We start from the raw sequence: 16,360 nt of genomic DNA on the forward strand, positions 1-16,360 counted from the left end.
TTGGTTAGGCCACCTTTGGAGTACTGAGTACAATTCTGGTTGCCACACTATTGGAAGGAAGTTGATGCATTGGAAAGGGTACAGAAGAGATTTACCAGGTTGTTGCCTGGTTTGGAGGATAAGGACAATGAAGAAAGGTTGATCAAACTTGGATTGTTTTCAAAGGATGAGGGGGGACCTAATAGAGATTTACAAGATTATGAGAGGCTTGGATAGAGTGGGTAGTCAGAGTCCTTTTCCCAGGGTTGAAGGATCAGTTACTCAGGGGTATAGGTTGAGAGTGGGAGGGGGAATGTTTAAGAGAGATGTAAGAGGCAAATTTTTCACAGAAGGTGGTGAATGCCTGGAACGTGCTGCCAGAAGAGATGGTGGAAGCACATTCTATAACAATGTTCAAGAAGCATCTGGATAGATACATGAATATGCAGGGAATAGAAGGATATGGACTAGATAAAGACAAGAAAATGTTAGATTAGTGAAGTATCTGTGTCAACACAGATGCAAAGGGCTGTACTGTTCTTTATTGGCCCCATATCTGCATGGGTTTCCTCCGGGTGCTCCAGTTTCCTCCCACTGTCCAAAGATGTGTGGGTTAGGTGAATTGATCATGTTAAATTGCCCCTTAGTGTTAAGGGATTAACAGAGTAAATATGTGGGTTACAGGATAGGGCCCGGGTGGGATTTTTGTCAGTGCAGGCTTGGTGGGTCAAATGGTTTCATTCTGCACTGTAGCGATTCTGAGATCAGTCTCTGGGGACTTCAATGCTCGGGCTGGCTCTCTCTCAGATCTGAAATTACCTCCCATGACTCCTGTCTCTTCACTGTGGCTTTGACAAAGAACATACATTTCTTTGTGTGGATTCTGGAGATTGTGAATGGTTCAGCCATTAAGAATTTAAAGTAGATTTCAGAGACTTCTATTCAGGCAGACTTGTAGACTTTCAGTGGGTTGCTGGCCTTCATAGCGAGGGGGATTGAATATAAAAGTAGGGAGATCTTGCTGCAGCTGTATAGGGCATTGGTGAGGCCACAGCTGGAGTACTGTGTGCAGTTTTGGTCGCTGTACTTACGCAAGGATATTTTGGCCTTGGAGGGAGTGCAGAGGAGGTTTACTAGGCTGATACCGGAATTGAGGGGGTTGAGCTATGAGGAGAGGCTGAATAAACTAGGCTTGTACTCGTTAGAGTTTAGAAGAATGAGGGGAGATCTCATTGAGACGTATAAGATGATGAATGGGATGGATAGGATAGAGGTGGAGAGGCTCTTCCCACTCAGAAAGGACAGTAGGACTAGGGGGCACAGCCTCAAGATAAAGGGGGGGGGCGGTTTAGAACGGAGTTGAGGAGGAACTTCTTCACTCAAAGGGTGGTGAATCTCTGGAATTCTCTGCCCGTTGAGGTGGTGGAGGCTGCCTCGCTAAATATTTTTAAGACGCGGGTTGATGGGTTTTTGATAAGCGAGGGGATTAAGGGTTATGGGGAGAGGGCGGGAATGTGGAACTGAGACACGACAGATCAGCCATGATCTTATTGAATGGCGGGGCAGGCTCGAAGGGCTGGATGGCCTACTCCTGCTCCTATTTCTTATGTTCTTCTGTTATGAAATGTAAATGGCCTTTGTATAATTCCCTTTGAATTTACCACTGCAGCCACTTAGAATCATTAGAATCTCTTCAGAGATAACGAGGTGTCAGATTCTTGAATATTGCCAGAACATTCCTTTTGTTCAAGGTTATGGGCAGACATTGCCTTTTTAAGGTCTTAATCCAGTTTTAGAAGTTTTATGAAGTAACCATGTTAGAATCATAGACTCCCTATATTGCAGAAGAGGTCATTCGGTCCAGCACATCAACACCAACTCTCATACAGAGTATCTTACCCAGGCCCTCTCCCCTAACCTAACCCCTCACATTTAGCATGGCTAATCCATCTAACTTACACATATTTGGACATTAAGGGACAAATCAGCGTGGCCAATCCACCTAACCCACCGATCTTTGGAGTGTGAGAGAAACTGGAGCACCTGGAGGAAACCCACCCAGACACAGGGAGAATGTGTAAACTCCATATAGGTATATTCCCCTGCTTGTTCTTTCAATTGTCCTTCCTCATCAAGGCAGGTCTCAGTGAAAGTGGAGATGTCAGTATCTTGAGAACTCACGTGATTTTCTTTCCAGATGGTCAGTCTCCGGATGATTTTTGAACCTCCTAACATTCCAAGTTGCAAAATTTCAAGTTTTCTTTGACCACAAAGATGGTGATGTGTAATGCTGCATCTCCCCAGTCAGGACATGCGACAGTCTAGTTTTAGAACACCTTTTCTAGCTCCCTCCCCAACACAGAGACTGCCAGGTTGGCAGCCCTGTCCTGTTGCCAATTCTCCATCAACGCAGTCCTTGGTAAATGGACCCTGATAGAAGCCCATAGGTGATTTTGTATAACTTGGGGGCCTTGGGGCACCTTCATTCATCACAATCTTCATGGGTTGGTGTCAGATTTCAGGGACATGTCTTCCCTCATCTGCTCTGCCATGGAGGACAGTTGGGCCCACACTCTTCCCCCTCCCCCAGAACATGAGGCCATGATGCCCCTTCCAGGAGCAAGAAGCTCCCTATACCATTGCTGAAGGTATCAACAGACTCCCCTTGTCAAGCTGGAACCCACAGAAACGGGGGATATCAGGAGAACATGGGAATGGCCGTCTGTGGACCCGAATCCCTGACCCTGGGGTTGACGGTTAGCACCGCACTGGCGACGCCCCCTGCACTGATTGACAGCGAGGCCGCGCCCCGGGTTGATTGACAGCGAGGCCCCGCCCCCAGGCTGATTAACAGCGAGGCCCCGCCCCGTACTGATTGACAGCGAGGCCCCGCCTCCATGCTGATTGACAGCGAGCTCCCGCCCCTGCACTGATTGGCCGCCAGACCGCACGCGCCGGGTTGATTGACAGTGAGGCCCCGCCCACCGTGCTGATTGGCAGCCAGGCCCCGCCCCCCGCCGCTGCCTCGGATGATGGACGCGCTCTCTGAGGTGACGTTGGGCCCCTGCTCCGATTCCCGCTTCCTGAGGCCGCTCCGCGTTCACTACACTCAGGTGGGTCCTCCAGGCGAGGCCCAGGCTTCGGCTGAGGCCTAAACCGAGACCGCGATCAGACTCGGGTTTATTCGATTCGGATTGGTCTCTGGGTTTATTCAATCCGGATTGGTCACTGGGTTGATTCAGTCCGGGTTGGTCACTGGGTTTATTCCATCCGGATTGGTCTCTGGGTTTATTCAATCTGGATTGGTCAATGGGTTGATTCCATCCGGATTGGTCACTGGGTTTATTCCATCCGGATTGGTCACTGGGTTTATTCAATCTGGATTGGTCAATGGGTTGATTCCATCCGGATTGGTCAATGGGTTTATTCAATCCGGATTGGTCACTGGGTTGATTCAGTCCGGGTTGGTCACTGGGTTTATTCCATCCGGATTGGTCACTGGGTTTATTCCATCCGGATTGGTCAATGGGTTTATTCAATCCGGATTGGTCACTGGGTTTATTCAATCCTGATTGGTCAATGGGTTGATTCAATCCGGATTGGTCACTGGGTTTATTCAATCCGGGTTGGTCAATGGGTTTATTCAATCCGGATTGGTCAATGGGTTTATTCAATCCGGATTGGTCACTGGGTTTATTCAATCCGGATTGGTCACTGGGTTTATTCAGTCCGGATTGGTCACTGGGTTTATTCAATCCGGGTTGGTCACTGGGCTTATTCAATCCTGATTGGTCAATGGGTTTATTCAATCCGGATTGGTCAATGGGTTTATTCAATCCGGATTGGTCAATGGGTTTATTCAATCCGGATTGGTCAATGGGTTTATTCAATCCGGATTGGTCACTGGGTTTATTCAATCCAGATTGGTCACTGGGTTTATTCAATCCAGATTGGTCACTGGGTTTATTCAATCCGGGTTGGTCAATGGGTTTATTCAATCCGGATTGGTCACTGGGTTTATTCAGTCCGGATTGGTGTCTGGGTTTATCCCATCCGGATTGTTCTCTGGGTTTTTATTGTTGCCACGTTACATTAATATACATAAGAACATAAGAAATAGGAGCAGGAGTAGGCCATCTAGCCCTTCGAGCCTGCCCCGCCATTCAATAAGATCATGGCTGATCTGTCGTGGCTCAGTTCCACTTTCCCGCCCTCTCCCCATAACCCTTAATCCCCTCTCTTATCAAGAACCCATCAACCCGCTTCTTAAAAATATTTAGCGAGGCAGCCTCCACCACTTCAATATCCATCTGGTTAATGGCCCAGCCTGTACAGCGCTCTGCTATAAAGAATTACACATTCACTATCCTTTGAGAGAAGAAATTTCTCCTCATTTCTGTCTTAAATGGCTGACCCCTTACTCTGTGATTATACCCTCTGTACCTAGGCTCTCTCACGAGGGGAAATAGCCTCTCAGCATCTACTCTGACAAGCCCCGTCAGAATCTTCTTTGTCTTAACAAGATCACCTCTCATTCTTCTAAACTTCAATGAGTTCAGGCCTAACCTACTCAAACTCTCCTCATAAGAAAATCCCTCCACACCCAGGATCAATCTAGTGAACCTTTTCTGAACAGTCTCCAACACCAGAATATCAGTCCTCAGATAAAGGACTAAAACTGTTCTCAGTATTCCAGTTGTGGTCTAACCAATGCCTTGTATAGTTTTAGCAAGGCTTCCCTATTTTTATACTCTGCTCTCTTTGAATGAAAGGCCAACATTCTGTTTGCTTTCCCTATTTCTGGCTGAACTTGCACACTAGGTTTTTGTGATTTATGCACAAGAGCCCCCAAATCCCTCTGTGTTGCAGCTTTCTCAGTCTTTCTCCATTTAAGTAATATTCAGTTCCTTTATTCTTCTTACTTATCGAGAAGCTTACTGAGTTGTTCCAGTCCTTTTGGAAGCAAGGATCCATTCCTCAGGAACTTAAAGATGCCTCCATCATACACCTCTACAAGAAGAAGGGCAATTGGCAAGTATGCAACAACCACCGAGGAATCTCGCTGCTCTCCATCACAGGAAAAACCCTTGCAAAAGTCCTGCTAAATTGTCTGGTCACTCATCTGGAGCTGGGCCTGCTTCCAGAGTCACAGTGTGGCTTCCACAAAGGTCGTGGGACTACTGACATGATTTTTGCTGCGCGCCAACTTCAGGAGCAGTGTCAGGAGCAGAATCTCGAACTCTACACAACCTTTGTTGAACTTGCGAAAGCCTTCGATACTGCAAGCTGACAAGGCCTGTGGAGGATCATATCAAAGTTCGGCTGCCCCCACCAAATTCATTCTGATGGTACGCCAGTTCGTTGTTGGCCAGAGTACTGGATAGCAGAGAATCCTCTGAGGCATTCCCAGTCACCAGTGGTGTCAAACAGGGCTGTGTGCTCGCACCCACACTGTTCAGCATGATGTTTACTGCCATGCTGAATGATGCCTTCCAGGACAGTGTTGCTGGAATCAGCCTCAAGTACAGAGTGGATGGGAAGCTCTTCAACCTGAGGAAACTTCAAGCTATTACCAAAGTGAAGGAGACTGTTCTGAGAGATTTCCTCTTTGCCGATGACTGTGCCCTGCATACTGGCTGAGCCAGAGATGCAAGTCAGTATGGACAAATTTTCCATGGCTTGTGACAACTTTGTCTCACCATCGACGTTAAAAAGACTGAAATCATGCACCAGCCTGCTCCTCATGCACCGTACACAGAACCCATAATCACAATCAAAGGGCAGAAACTACAGGCAGTAGATCAGCTCACTTATCTTGGCAGCACCCTCTCCCAAGCAGTGACTATTGATACAGAAGTTAACTGCAGAATAGCAGAAGCCAGTTCTGCTTTCGGTAGACTGCACTTCACTGTTTGGGAATGTCGAGTAATCAGCCCAGCAACAAAACTGAAGGTCTACAGCACCATGGTACTCACTAACCTCCTGTCTGCCTGTGAAATGTGGACTGTGTATCGAAGGCATTCAAGACAGCTCAATCATTTCCACATGACTTGTCTTCACAGAATATTATGCATCAAATGGCAAGACAAAGTATCAGCCACTGAAGTTCTCTCTAGAGCAAGTCTACCATCAGTCCACACACTGCTGATGAGAGCACAGACCTGGTGGGCAGGGCAGGTCATGTCATCCGTGTGCCAGATGAGTGCATACCCAAGCAGCCCCTTTCTGGGGAACTCTCTGCTGGAAGACGTTCGCATGGAGGGCAGAAGAAACATTACAGAGACACACTCAAAACCTCCCTGAAGTCGCTTGACATAGACACGGCCACCTGGGAAATGCTGGCACAAAACTGCCCTTCCTGGCGCTGCCTCATCCACAAGGGTTGTCAAGCTTACAAAGCAAGGTGCAATGCTGAAGCACAACTTAAGCACGAGCTGTGCAAGTTCAGAGCCACCAGCGCAACGACTACAGGGCCTACACAAGTCTGTCCAATATGTGCCAGGACATCCCATGCCTGAATTGACCTGATCAGATCATCTTCGGACACACCGCAACCAGCCTCAAAATGACTAATGGTGTCGAGGTCCTCATCAATGATGATGGACGAACAACAACAATATTTAGTTCCTTTATTCTTCTGACCAAAGTGTACAACTTCACATTGATCCCTTCTGCCAAGTCTTTTGCCCATTCATCTAACCTGTCTATTTCCTGGTGTTATTTTCGCCACTTGCCTTCCCACCTATTTTTGTATCATCCACAAACTTGGCGATAGTATGCTTACTTCCCTCCATCAAATCATTAATAAATATTGTAAATGCTTGTGGTCCCAGCACTGATCCTTGTGGCAATCTGCTAGTCTACTAGATTGCCCTCCTGAAAATGGCCCCTTTACCTCAACTCCTTGTTTTCTATCAGATAGCCAATCCTCTATGCATGCTATTATACTACCCCCAACACCATGGGCTCTTGTCTTAATACGTAGCATTTTGCACAGTACTTTATCAAACACTTTTTGGAAATCTAAGTATATTACATCTACTGGTTCCCCTTTATCTATCCTGACCATTGCCACTTCAAAGAATCCTAATCAGTTTGTGAGGTATGATTTCTCCTTCATGAAGCCATGCTGACTATCTTGATTATATTATGTATTTCTAAATGCTCTGCTATTACATCCTTTATAAAAGAACACTAACATTTTCCCAGTGACTGAAGTTAAGCTAACTGGCCTATAGTTCATTACCCCGATTGCCAATTATTGAGATCAGCAACATCCACACAGATGAGGTTCTTGGTCTTATTGGTTTAAACTCAGACCAAACCATCCATTTACTAAAGAGACCTTTGGGAAGTAACATCTTTGCCAGGTTCAGAATCTTTTCAGAATTGTTTCTCGTCATGATGTCTGCACAAACCTTTTGTTTCTGGCTCCTTTAACTAACATAAAGCCCACAGCAGTCTGTCTGAGATGCCACACCCTGTGCTGTGCAGCCTTACCATTACTTATCAAATGACTGTTTTACGTGATTTGAGATTCCACTCCCTCCCGGGCTGGTTCTGACAGGCTGTGGTAGACTTGAGAATGCATTCTGCTAATGCTTTCGCAGCCTGACAGGATGTTTGCCTCTTTTCTGTGCCACCTGGAAGGGCTCGAGATGAGATGAATTGTGTCAATGCATAACTGAATGGCGGCAGGTCCAGAGCAAGTATTTCAGCACTCGTTCACAGTGGCTGGTGTGGAAAAGCATTTGATTGCATTGCTCAACAGCAGAGGGTGCTCTGAGCATGTGCTTTCGAGTGAACCCAGATTCACAAAATTAATACAGCTCAGATGGAGGCCATTTGGCCCATCATGTCTGAACTGGCTCACCAAATGCACAGCTTACCTTGTGTCATTCCTGCCTCATTTCCCTGTAATTCTGCACGTCCTTCCTTTTCAGATAACAGTCTAATTCCCTTTTGAATGCTTCAATGGAATGCTTTTGCCACCCTCCCAGGAAATGCATTCCAAACCCTAACCACTCGCTGCGTGAAAAAGATTTCCTCATGTCACTTTTACTTTATTTACTCATTACCTTAACTCTGTGCCTCTTGCTCTCGATCCTTTCACAAGTGGGAACAGGTTCTCCCTCTCTACTCTGCCCAGACCCCTCCTGATTTTGAATACCTCTGTCACATCTCTTTTCAACCGTTTCTCTAAGGAAAGCAGTTCCAGCTTTTCCAATCTATCTTCACAACAGAAGTTTGTCATTCCTGGAACCATTCTCATGAATCTTTTGTGCACCTTTTTTAATCCTTCCTAAAGTGCGACACCCAGAATCGGACTCAGTATTCCAGCCGAGTGCAAGCTCAACATAAGCTCAACATAACCTCCTTGCTCTTGTACCCTAGACCCCGATAAATAAGGCTCAGGATACTGTCTGCTTTATTCGTTGTTCTCTCAATCCGCCCTGCTGCTTTCAGTGTTTCTGCTGAGTTCCCTCCTTCCCATCTTCTTCCCCTTCTCCCACATTTATAAAGATTTAAGTACTCCCTCAAATTTCCCTGTCAGTTGCTGTCTATAGACAGCACATTGGAGGGAAATAGTTGTGCCTCAAATCACAGTGTACCCCACTTGGGCAGTGGTATATATTGTGAGTACACCCTGTTGTACAGGTGATGATGAAAGAGAGAAGAGGAAGAGAAGTTGCATTTGTAAAATGACAATCTCAGGACATGGTGATAGCAGCAATCCTGGGTGGCACAGTAGCACAGTGGTTAGCACTGCTGCCTCACAGTGCCAGGGACCTGGGTTCAATTCCTGGCTTGGGTCACTGACTGTGTGGAGTCTGCATATGCTTCCTGGGTCTGCATGGGTTTCCTCCGGGTGCTCCAGTTTCCTCCAGCAGTTCAAAGATGCATGGGTTTGGGTGCATTGGCCATGCTAAATTCTCCCCTAGTGTACATGAACAGGCGCTGGAGTGTGATGATGAGGGGATTTTCACAGTAACTTCATTACAGTGTGAATATAAGCCTATTTGTGACTAATAAATAAACCTTAAAAACTTCAAACTTCAGCATTGCTGAGAAAAAAGGGCGTGTGGTTGAAGCTTTTTGTCTTGCACTCATCAGGACAGTTCACAAGAATACAAATAGTAAAGGAAACAACAATTTATACTGCATGAGAAGAGAGTGTTGATTGGCTGGCAGGTGGACTCTGATTGGTAGAGGAGTTGCCATGGAGAATGCACCAGGGAACAGTTAACTGCCATTGCTTTTGACCAAGTTGCCCTGCATGGTTTGAATTTGAACATTATTCTGCCTGTTTTTTGAATAAAGTCCCATTGTTGGTCTGCAGTCACCTTTCAACCACACCTCATTTTCTCCTTTATAAAGTGTGCCCTATTCCAGTCAGGTGACCTTGTTTTTGTACCAACTTTTTTCCTTTCTACTTGGAAGTTGAACCTGATTATTTAATGGTCACTCATCATATCCACGGTGTTCACCCAGCTTCAGTTACCATGCCAGGTTGGCACTGATGACCATGGACTTCCATTGGATTAGCTATGATTACATTTGGCAATGTGCTGCAGTAGTTTGTTGATGCTGTCAGCAGTATGACCAGGAGACTCTCCTGCTCTTCACGTTAGTTGACAGGATGGATTTGAAAACTACTCCATTAAGCTGTTCGGCCACATTATGAACGTACCAGCCCTAGTCAGCGTCCTGACGTGGGACTTGAACTCAGAGCTTCTGACCCAGAGACAGGGATATCAGCCTCTGTGTTACAAGACCTCCATTTTATGTATCCACCTGCCCTGTTTCATAATTCATAACAAGATCTGGTAACAGCCCTTTCATTGTAGGCAGACAAACTTAGAAATCGGTCCCATGTATACTTTTTCTGTTTACTCCCTCCCTCTCTGCTGCAGTCCATTAATGGATTATCAGAGCTTGAAGAACTATAATTTGTCAGTCTCTGATTCTATATGTGAACGCCTTGATTAGATTCCAGTCTGTAACTCACTCCCAGGTACCTGTTATTGTATATACAAACTGCCCTGATCCCTCGATTAGATTCCAGTCTGTAACTCACTCCCGGGTGTCTGTTGTTCTATATATAAACTGCCCCGAACCCCTCGATTAGATTCCAGTCTGTAACTCACTCCCGGGTATCTGTTCTTCTATATATAAACCACCCCAAACCCCTCGATTAGATTCCAGTCTGTAACTCACTCCCGGGTATCTGTTATTCTATATATAAACCACCCCGAACCCCTCGATTAGATTCCAGTTTGTAACTCACTCCCAGGTATCTGTTACTCTATATATAAATCACTGCAAACCCCTTGTTTAGATTCCAGCTTGTAACTCACTTCCAGGTATCTGTTATTCTATATATAAACCATCGCGAACCCCTCGATTAGATTCCAGTCTGTAACTCACTCCTGGGTATCTGTTAATCTATATATAAACCACCCCGAACCCCTCGATTAGATTCCAGTCTTAACTCACTCCCGGGTATCTGTTATTCTGTATATAAACCACCCCGAACCCCTCGATTAGATTCCAGTCTGTAACTCACACCTGGGTATCTGTTATTCTATATATAAACCACCCCGAACCCCTCGATTAGATTCCAGTCTGTAAGTCACTGCCGGGTATCTGTTATTCTATATGTAAGCCACCCCGAACCCCTCGATTAGGTTCCAGTCTGTAACTCACTCCCGGGTATCTGTTATTCTATATATAAACCACCCCAAACTCCTCGATTAGGTTCCAGTCTGTAACTCACTCCCGGGTATCTGTTATTCTATATATAAACAACCCCGAACTCCTCGATTAGATTCCAGTCTGTAACTCACTCCCGGGTATCTGTTATTCTATATATAAATTGCCCCAAACCCCTTGATTAGATTCCAGTCTGTAACTCACTCCTGGGTATTTGTTATTCTATATATAAACCACCCCGAACCCTCGATTAGATTCCAGTCTGTAACTCACTCCCGGGTATCTGTTATTCTATATATAAACCACCCCGAACTCCTCGATTATGTTCCAGTCTGTAACTCACTCCCCAGGTATCTGTTATTCTATATATAAACCACCCCGAACTCCTCGATTAGATTCCAGTCTGTAACTCACTCCTGGGTATCTGTTATTCTGTATATAAACCACCCCGAACTCCTCGATTAGATTCCAGTCTGTAACTCACTCCCGGGTATCTGTTATTCTATATATAAACCACCCCGAACCCCTCGATTAGATTCCAATCTGTAACTCACTCCCGGGTATCTGTTATTCTACATATAAAAACCACCCCGAACCCCTCGATTAGATTCCAGTCTGTAACTCACTCCTGGGTATCTGTTATTCTGTATATAAACCACTCAGAACCTCTCGATTAGATTCCAGTCTGTAACTCACTCCTGGGTATCTGTTATTCTGTATATAAACCACCCAGAACCTCTCGATTAGATTCCAGTCTGTAACTCACTCCTGGGTATCTGTTATTCTGTATATAAACCACCCAGAACCTCTCGATTAGATTCCAGTCTGTAACTCACTCCTGGGTATCTGTTATTCTGTATATAAACCACCCAGAACCTCTCGATTAGATTCCAGTCTGTAACTCACTCCCGGGTATCTGTTAGTCTGTGTATAAACCACCCAGAACCTCTCGATTAGATTCCAGTCTGTAACTCACTCTCGGATGTTCTGTTTCGTGTATTTGTTTTAATCTGTGCAGATTATATTTTTCAGTTGGCTGCCTGCTTGGAGAATTTTCTTGGTTAGATGCATTTCCAATGTTACATTTACAGGGGGCCAGTTGTTGAATGATATCAGGATGTTAGTGCCTGTTTGAGTTGGAATTCGGGAAATGAAGAAGAAATGCTGAGTTATTTATCTGGAAATGGAATGAGATCAGGGGGTGATAGGCGGTGATTTCCAGCAGCAGGATGGAGTGCAGCTGCTGCAGTGAATACCTGGGAGATTGTGGGCCAGAGGTAAAAGCCAGGGTGTTAACTATATCCTCCCTTCCCCTTCCCTCACCTCCCAATACGTACTTGGTTATTTCACTGGAACCAATGTTGGAGGTTTGCAAACCAGCAGACTGGAAAAGAAATTCTTTGTAACTTTGGAATGTAGGAACAGGAGGAGATCCCCACTCAGCTCCTCGAGCCAAGACTGTAAGACAGAACTCCACCCAGCTGCCTTGGTTCTATAACCCTTGATATCCCTTAGTCAACAAAACAAAATTGATTCCCTTCCCCAGCCCCAGCACCTTTGTGAGGGAGGAAGTTGCAGGCTTTCACTCCCCTTGTGTGCTGAAGTGTTCCCGGAATAGATCCGAGGCACCTGAAGGGTAGTTGACACTTCAATGCTGACCTGAGATTTAAAGTTTATAAATCACAAGTAAGGCTTACATTAACACTGTAATGAAGTTACTGTGAAATTCCCCCAGTCGCCACAGTCCAGTGGCTCTTCAGATCGATGCACCTAACTGGCACGTTTTTGGGACTGTGGGAGGAAACTGGAGCACCCGAAGGAAACCCATGCAGACACAGGGAGAATGTGCAGACTCCATGCAGTCAGTGACCCGAGCCAGGAATTGAACCCAGGTCCCTGAAGCTGTGAAGCAGCAGCGCTAGCCACTGTGCCACCGTGCCACCCAATTTGGTCAATGGCTCACAGATAATATAGAATCAGATTAGAAAAGAACCCCGTGATTGACCCCATGTGTAGGGAGTGGGATCGTGAGGACACAAGGCTTAGAGAAATGTGAGGTTTGGATGGGTCTTGGGAAGAGACCTCTTTCAGGGCACAGAAAATATATACGATATTGACCAAACATAAATCACAAAAAACTGGGAGCAGTGAAATGGAAATTAGACAAAATTTCACTCAAAAAGACATTCTGAGCTTCTGGTGTTAATGTCTGAGTTCCCCACAAGGTCATGCCTCTCCTCACCTCTCCCCTCCCCTCCTATCTCTTTCTGTGTCCCTCCTGCCATCTAACCATGGTGTCCTGTGGGCCTCAGTTACCTCAGCTTGGTAATCTGGACCCCTGCCCTTGCCAAACCCAGCACATCTCGATGATACACTCTCTGAATAATTCCACACTTTGCCTGGATACAGTAAAAACAAGTGCCAAAGTCTCAGGTGTCAGCAACCTCCAAGAACCAAAACGACTGAAGGATTGGTGTAAGTCAAAAAGTAACTGCCCGCCAACACGGAGTTTGAATTGGAAAAGCTGGCGAGATAGGGGCAGGAAGTATTCGGGCTGCAGCAGGGAATTAAAGCGAACTAAATGAAAGAATTATTGCATGTGGAAAATTGGAAACAAATGCTGGAAAACTCAGGTAGCCTTTGTGGAGCCAGGGAGACAGAATGAGCATTTTAGGTACGGATGTTCAGTGAAGAAGCAATCAGCTAATATTCAGATTCAAACTAACCTCCAAGCTATTGACTGCTCCCATTTCACAGTTCCAACTTCCATCGTTCACCTGCTCATTTTGCTGCTCGTGTTTCTCGACATATTCCTGTGCGTTAGATACCGTAACCAGCACTCATCCATCCTCACGATCCAGCACCCACCCTGCTCAGCACCCACTCTGCCTGCCCAGCACCCACCCTACCCAGCACCCACTCTGCCTGCCCAGCACCCACCCTACCCAGCACCCACTCTGCTCAGCACCCATCTGTCTGCCCAGCACCCACCCTACTCAGCACCCACTCTGTCTGCCTAGCACCCACCCTACCCAAAACTCACCCTGCTCAGCACCCACTCTGCCTGCCCAGCACCCACTCTGCTCAGCACCCACTCTGCCTGCCCAGCACCCACCCTACCCAGCACCCACTCTGCTCAGCACCCACTCTGTCTGCCTAGCACCCACCCTACCCAAAACCCACCCTGCTCAGCACCCACTTTGTCTGCCCAGCATCCACCCTCACTGCCCAGCACCTCACGGCTCAGCGCCCACCCTGTCCAGCACCAACTCACTCTGCCCAGCGCCCACATTTGTTACCCAATGCCACTCTACCTGACCAGCGCCCACTCTACAGCTCCACTCCATTCCCTCTTCCCCTCGCCCACCCCTCTGCCCCACACCCACTCCCTGTCTGCGCTCTGCCCCCTTCCCCTCTGCCCCACACCCACTCCCTGTGTGCGCTCTGCCCCCTTCCCCTCTGCCCCACACCCACTCCCTGTGTGCGCTCGCCCCCCTTCCCCTCCGCCCCCACACCCACTCCCTGTGTGCGCTCGCCCCCCTTCCCCTCCGCCCCCACACCCACTCCCTGTGTGCGCTCGCCCCCCTTCCCCTCCGCCCCCACACCCACTCCCTGTGTGCGCTCGCCCCCCTTCCCCTCTGCCCCACACCCACTCCCTGTGTGCGCTCTGCCCCCTTCCCCTCTGCCCCACACCCACTCCCTGTGTGCGCTCTGCCCCCTTCCCCTCTGCCCCACACCCACTCCCTGTGTGTGCTCGCCCCCTTCCCCTCTGCCCCACACCCACTCCCTGTGTGCGCTCGCCCCCTTCCCCTCTGCCCCACACCCACTCCCTGTGTGCGCTCTGCCCCCTTCCCCTCTGCCCCACACCCACTCCCTGTGTGCGCTCGCCCCCTTCCCCTCTGCCCCACACCCACTCCCTGTGTGCGCTCTGCCCGTTTTCCCTTTGGCCCACTCCTGCACCCCTCTGAAATCCCGATTTGTTGTGACTTATTCTTATCCAGCAAGCTCAGGACAGTAACTTGCCTCACCCCTGTCAGAGTTCCTTTCCTGCAGTAACTTGCTGCCTATTAGAGCCTTTGCTTGGCACCACCTAACCCCAACTTTTGTGACGTGTCTCATTCTGTGTTTTGTTTGCTGTGACCTGGGCGGTTTGCGTTATCCTGAGTCTGGATGCTTCACTTCAACAAAAACACTTGAAAGCAAATAAAGGATTTGTATTTCTATAGCACCATTTACATCCTCAGGATGTTCCAAAGTGTTTTCCAGTCAAAAAGGAGAAAGCCCGGCTTTTCCTGCTGCTCCCACAGAACCTTTCCCAGCCGCACACAGCATTCAACTGTGCCTCGGAGCAGTTAGCCTCTGGTTTCGACTCAACCTTGGGCCCATTTACACTCATTTGTCCAGATACCCTTAAAAGGGCAGAGCAGATTGGAACCAAACAATGTACATTAAAGAATATGAGCAGAATTGGAATATCATGAAAGTGGAACTGAGCCACGACAGATCAGCCATGATCTTATTGAATGGCGGGGCAGGCTCGAAGGGCCAGATGGCCTACTCCTGCTCCTATTTCTTATGTTCTTATGTTCTTATCATTCTCAATGTGATCCACTTACAGCAGGGAGGCTGTGGTGAGAGGGGAGTGAATGAGTGCTTTAGGATTTGTCCTGTGTATGATGCAGCTTTCAGCTGTGGCTCATGCTGTCTGCTTTTGCATTGTAATCTGTGAGGCTTCAGATCGACCCCCCATGGTTCGGAAGAGGTTGTTTAAACCAATAACCTCGTCCCACCTCGAAGGTCACTGGGAGGATGCAAGTTAAAACGGCAATTTCCTGCCTCCCTTCCAGCTCCTTTTAAGGAATGGCCTTGTTCAGAAGTCGAAGGAAGGGCTCAGTATGTTATTCCTTTTTGTGTTTGAGGTGATTTAGGGTGTAATACTTTAGTGTCAGTTTCTCAAACTCATTCTCTTGCTCTAGCTGTCTGCTCTCTGAATACAACTTTACTATCATTAAAAATTAACCAGTAAATGGACATCAAGGCCGTTCTGATTGATCACTGCCCTGTGAGGAATGTTGCCTGGCCTCAGCTGGTGATTAAAAAATCAACCAGGGTTTGTCCCACTGCTTAGTACCAGTCACTGATAGCTTTTGAAGCCGCTCTCTTTCTCTCTCTATCTCTCAGGACTTTGACAACAGGACTAGGTTCAGGTGTCACAGCCTCTGCAGTCAGACAGACTGATGCAGCTCAGCTGATGCTTGCATGCTAATGATGATTCTCCATAGAGATTCCTCACCCACAATGAACCCAACATTTCCCCTCTGAAGCACAACCCCTGTGCCAGTTCCTCGCCCACCTCCCATTATATACCCAGCCTCCCATTGCTTTACGCTTTGGCTGTTAGGATTGAGTATAGCCCTCAGTTTGGGCCCAGTGGTACAATGCTGAGCAAGATACAAGTGGGGTGTTTTGGAAAGTCCTGAGTTTGTGAGAGGTCCTTTCCTTCCCTCACGGTCTTCCTTCCCAGTTTTCTCTTTGTTTTCTTTCAGTCTGTGAGCCAGCCTGTTGGTTAGGTTTGACTCAGATACAGAAAGCTTGTTTCCTTGTTGTAGAAACTTTTCTGCTTTGAAAATTGCTTCTGGGTTTATCTTGGGCTCACACAAACTGCAGG

At 47.3% G+C, this 16,360-nt stretch overlaps 1 protein-coding gene across 1 annotated transcript in view; it reads left to right on the forward strand.

Moving 5' to 3' along the window:
• The first annotated feature begins 2,991 nt into the window (after positions 1 to 2,991).
• The window catches only part of nudt14 (nudix (nucleoside diphosphate linked moiety X)-type motif 14), a 66,747-nt gene continuing 53,378 nt past the window's right edge, over positions 2,992 to 16,360 (forward strand). The window contains exon 1 of the mRNA XM_080202176.1: positions 2,992 to 3,092. Coding sequence (XP_080058302.1) covers positions 3,009 to 3,092 — 84 coding nt within the window. The 5' untranslated portion in view covers positions 2,992 to 3,008. The remainder of the gene's footprint in view (positions 3,093 to 16,360) is intronic.

Source organism: Carcharhinus amblyrhynchos, chromosome 14, assembly GCF_965287045.1.
Source record: "Carcharhinus amblyrhynchos chromosome 14, sCarAmb.v2.hapA, whole genome shotgun sequence".
Taxonomy (NCBI): Eukaryota; Metazoa; Chordata; class Chondrichthyes; order Carcharhiniformes; family Carcharhinidae; genus Carcharhinus; species Carcharhinus amblyrhynchos.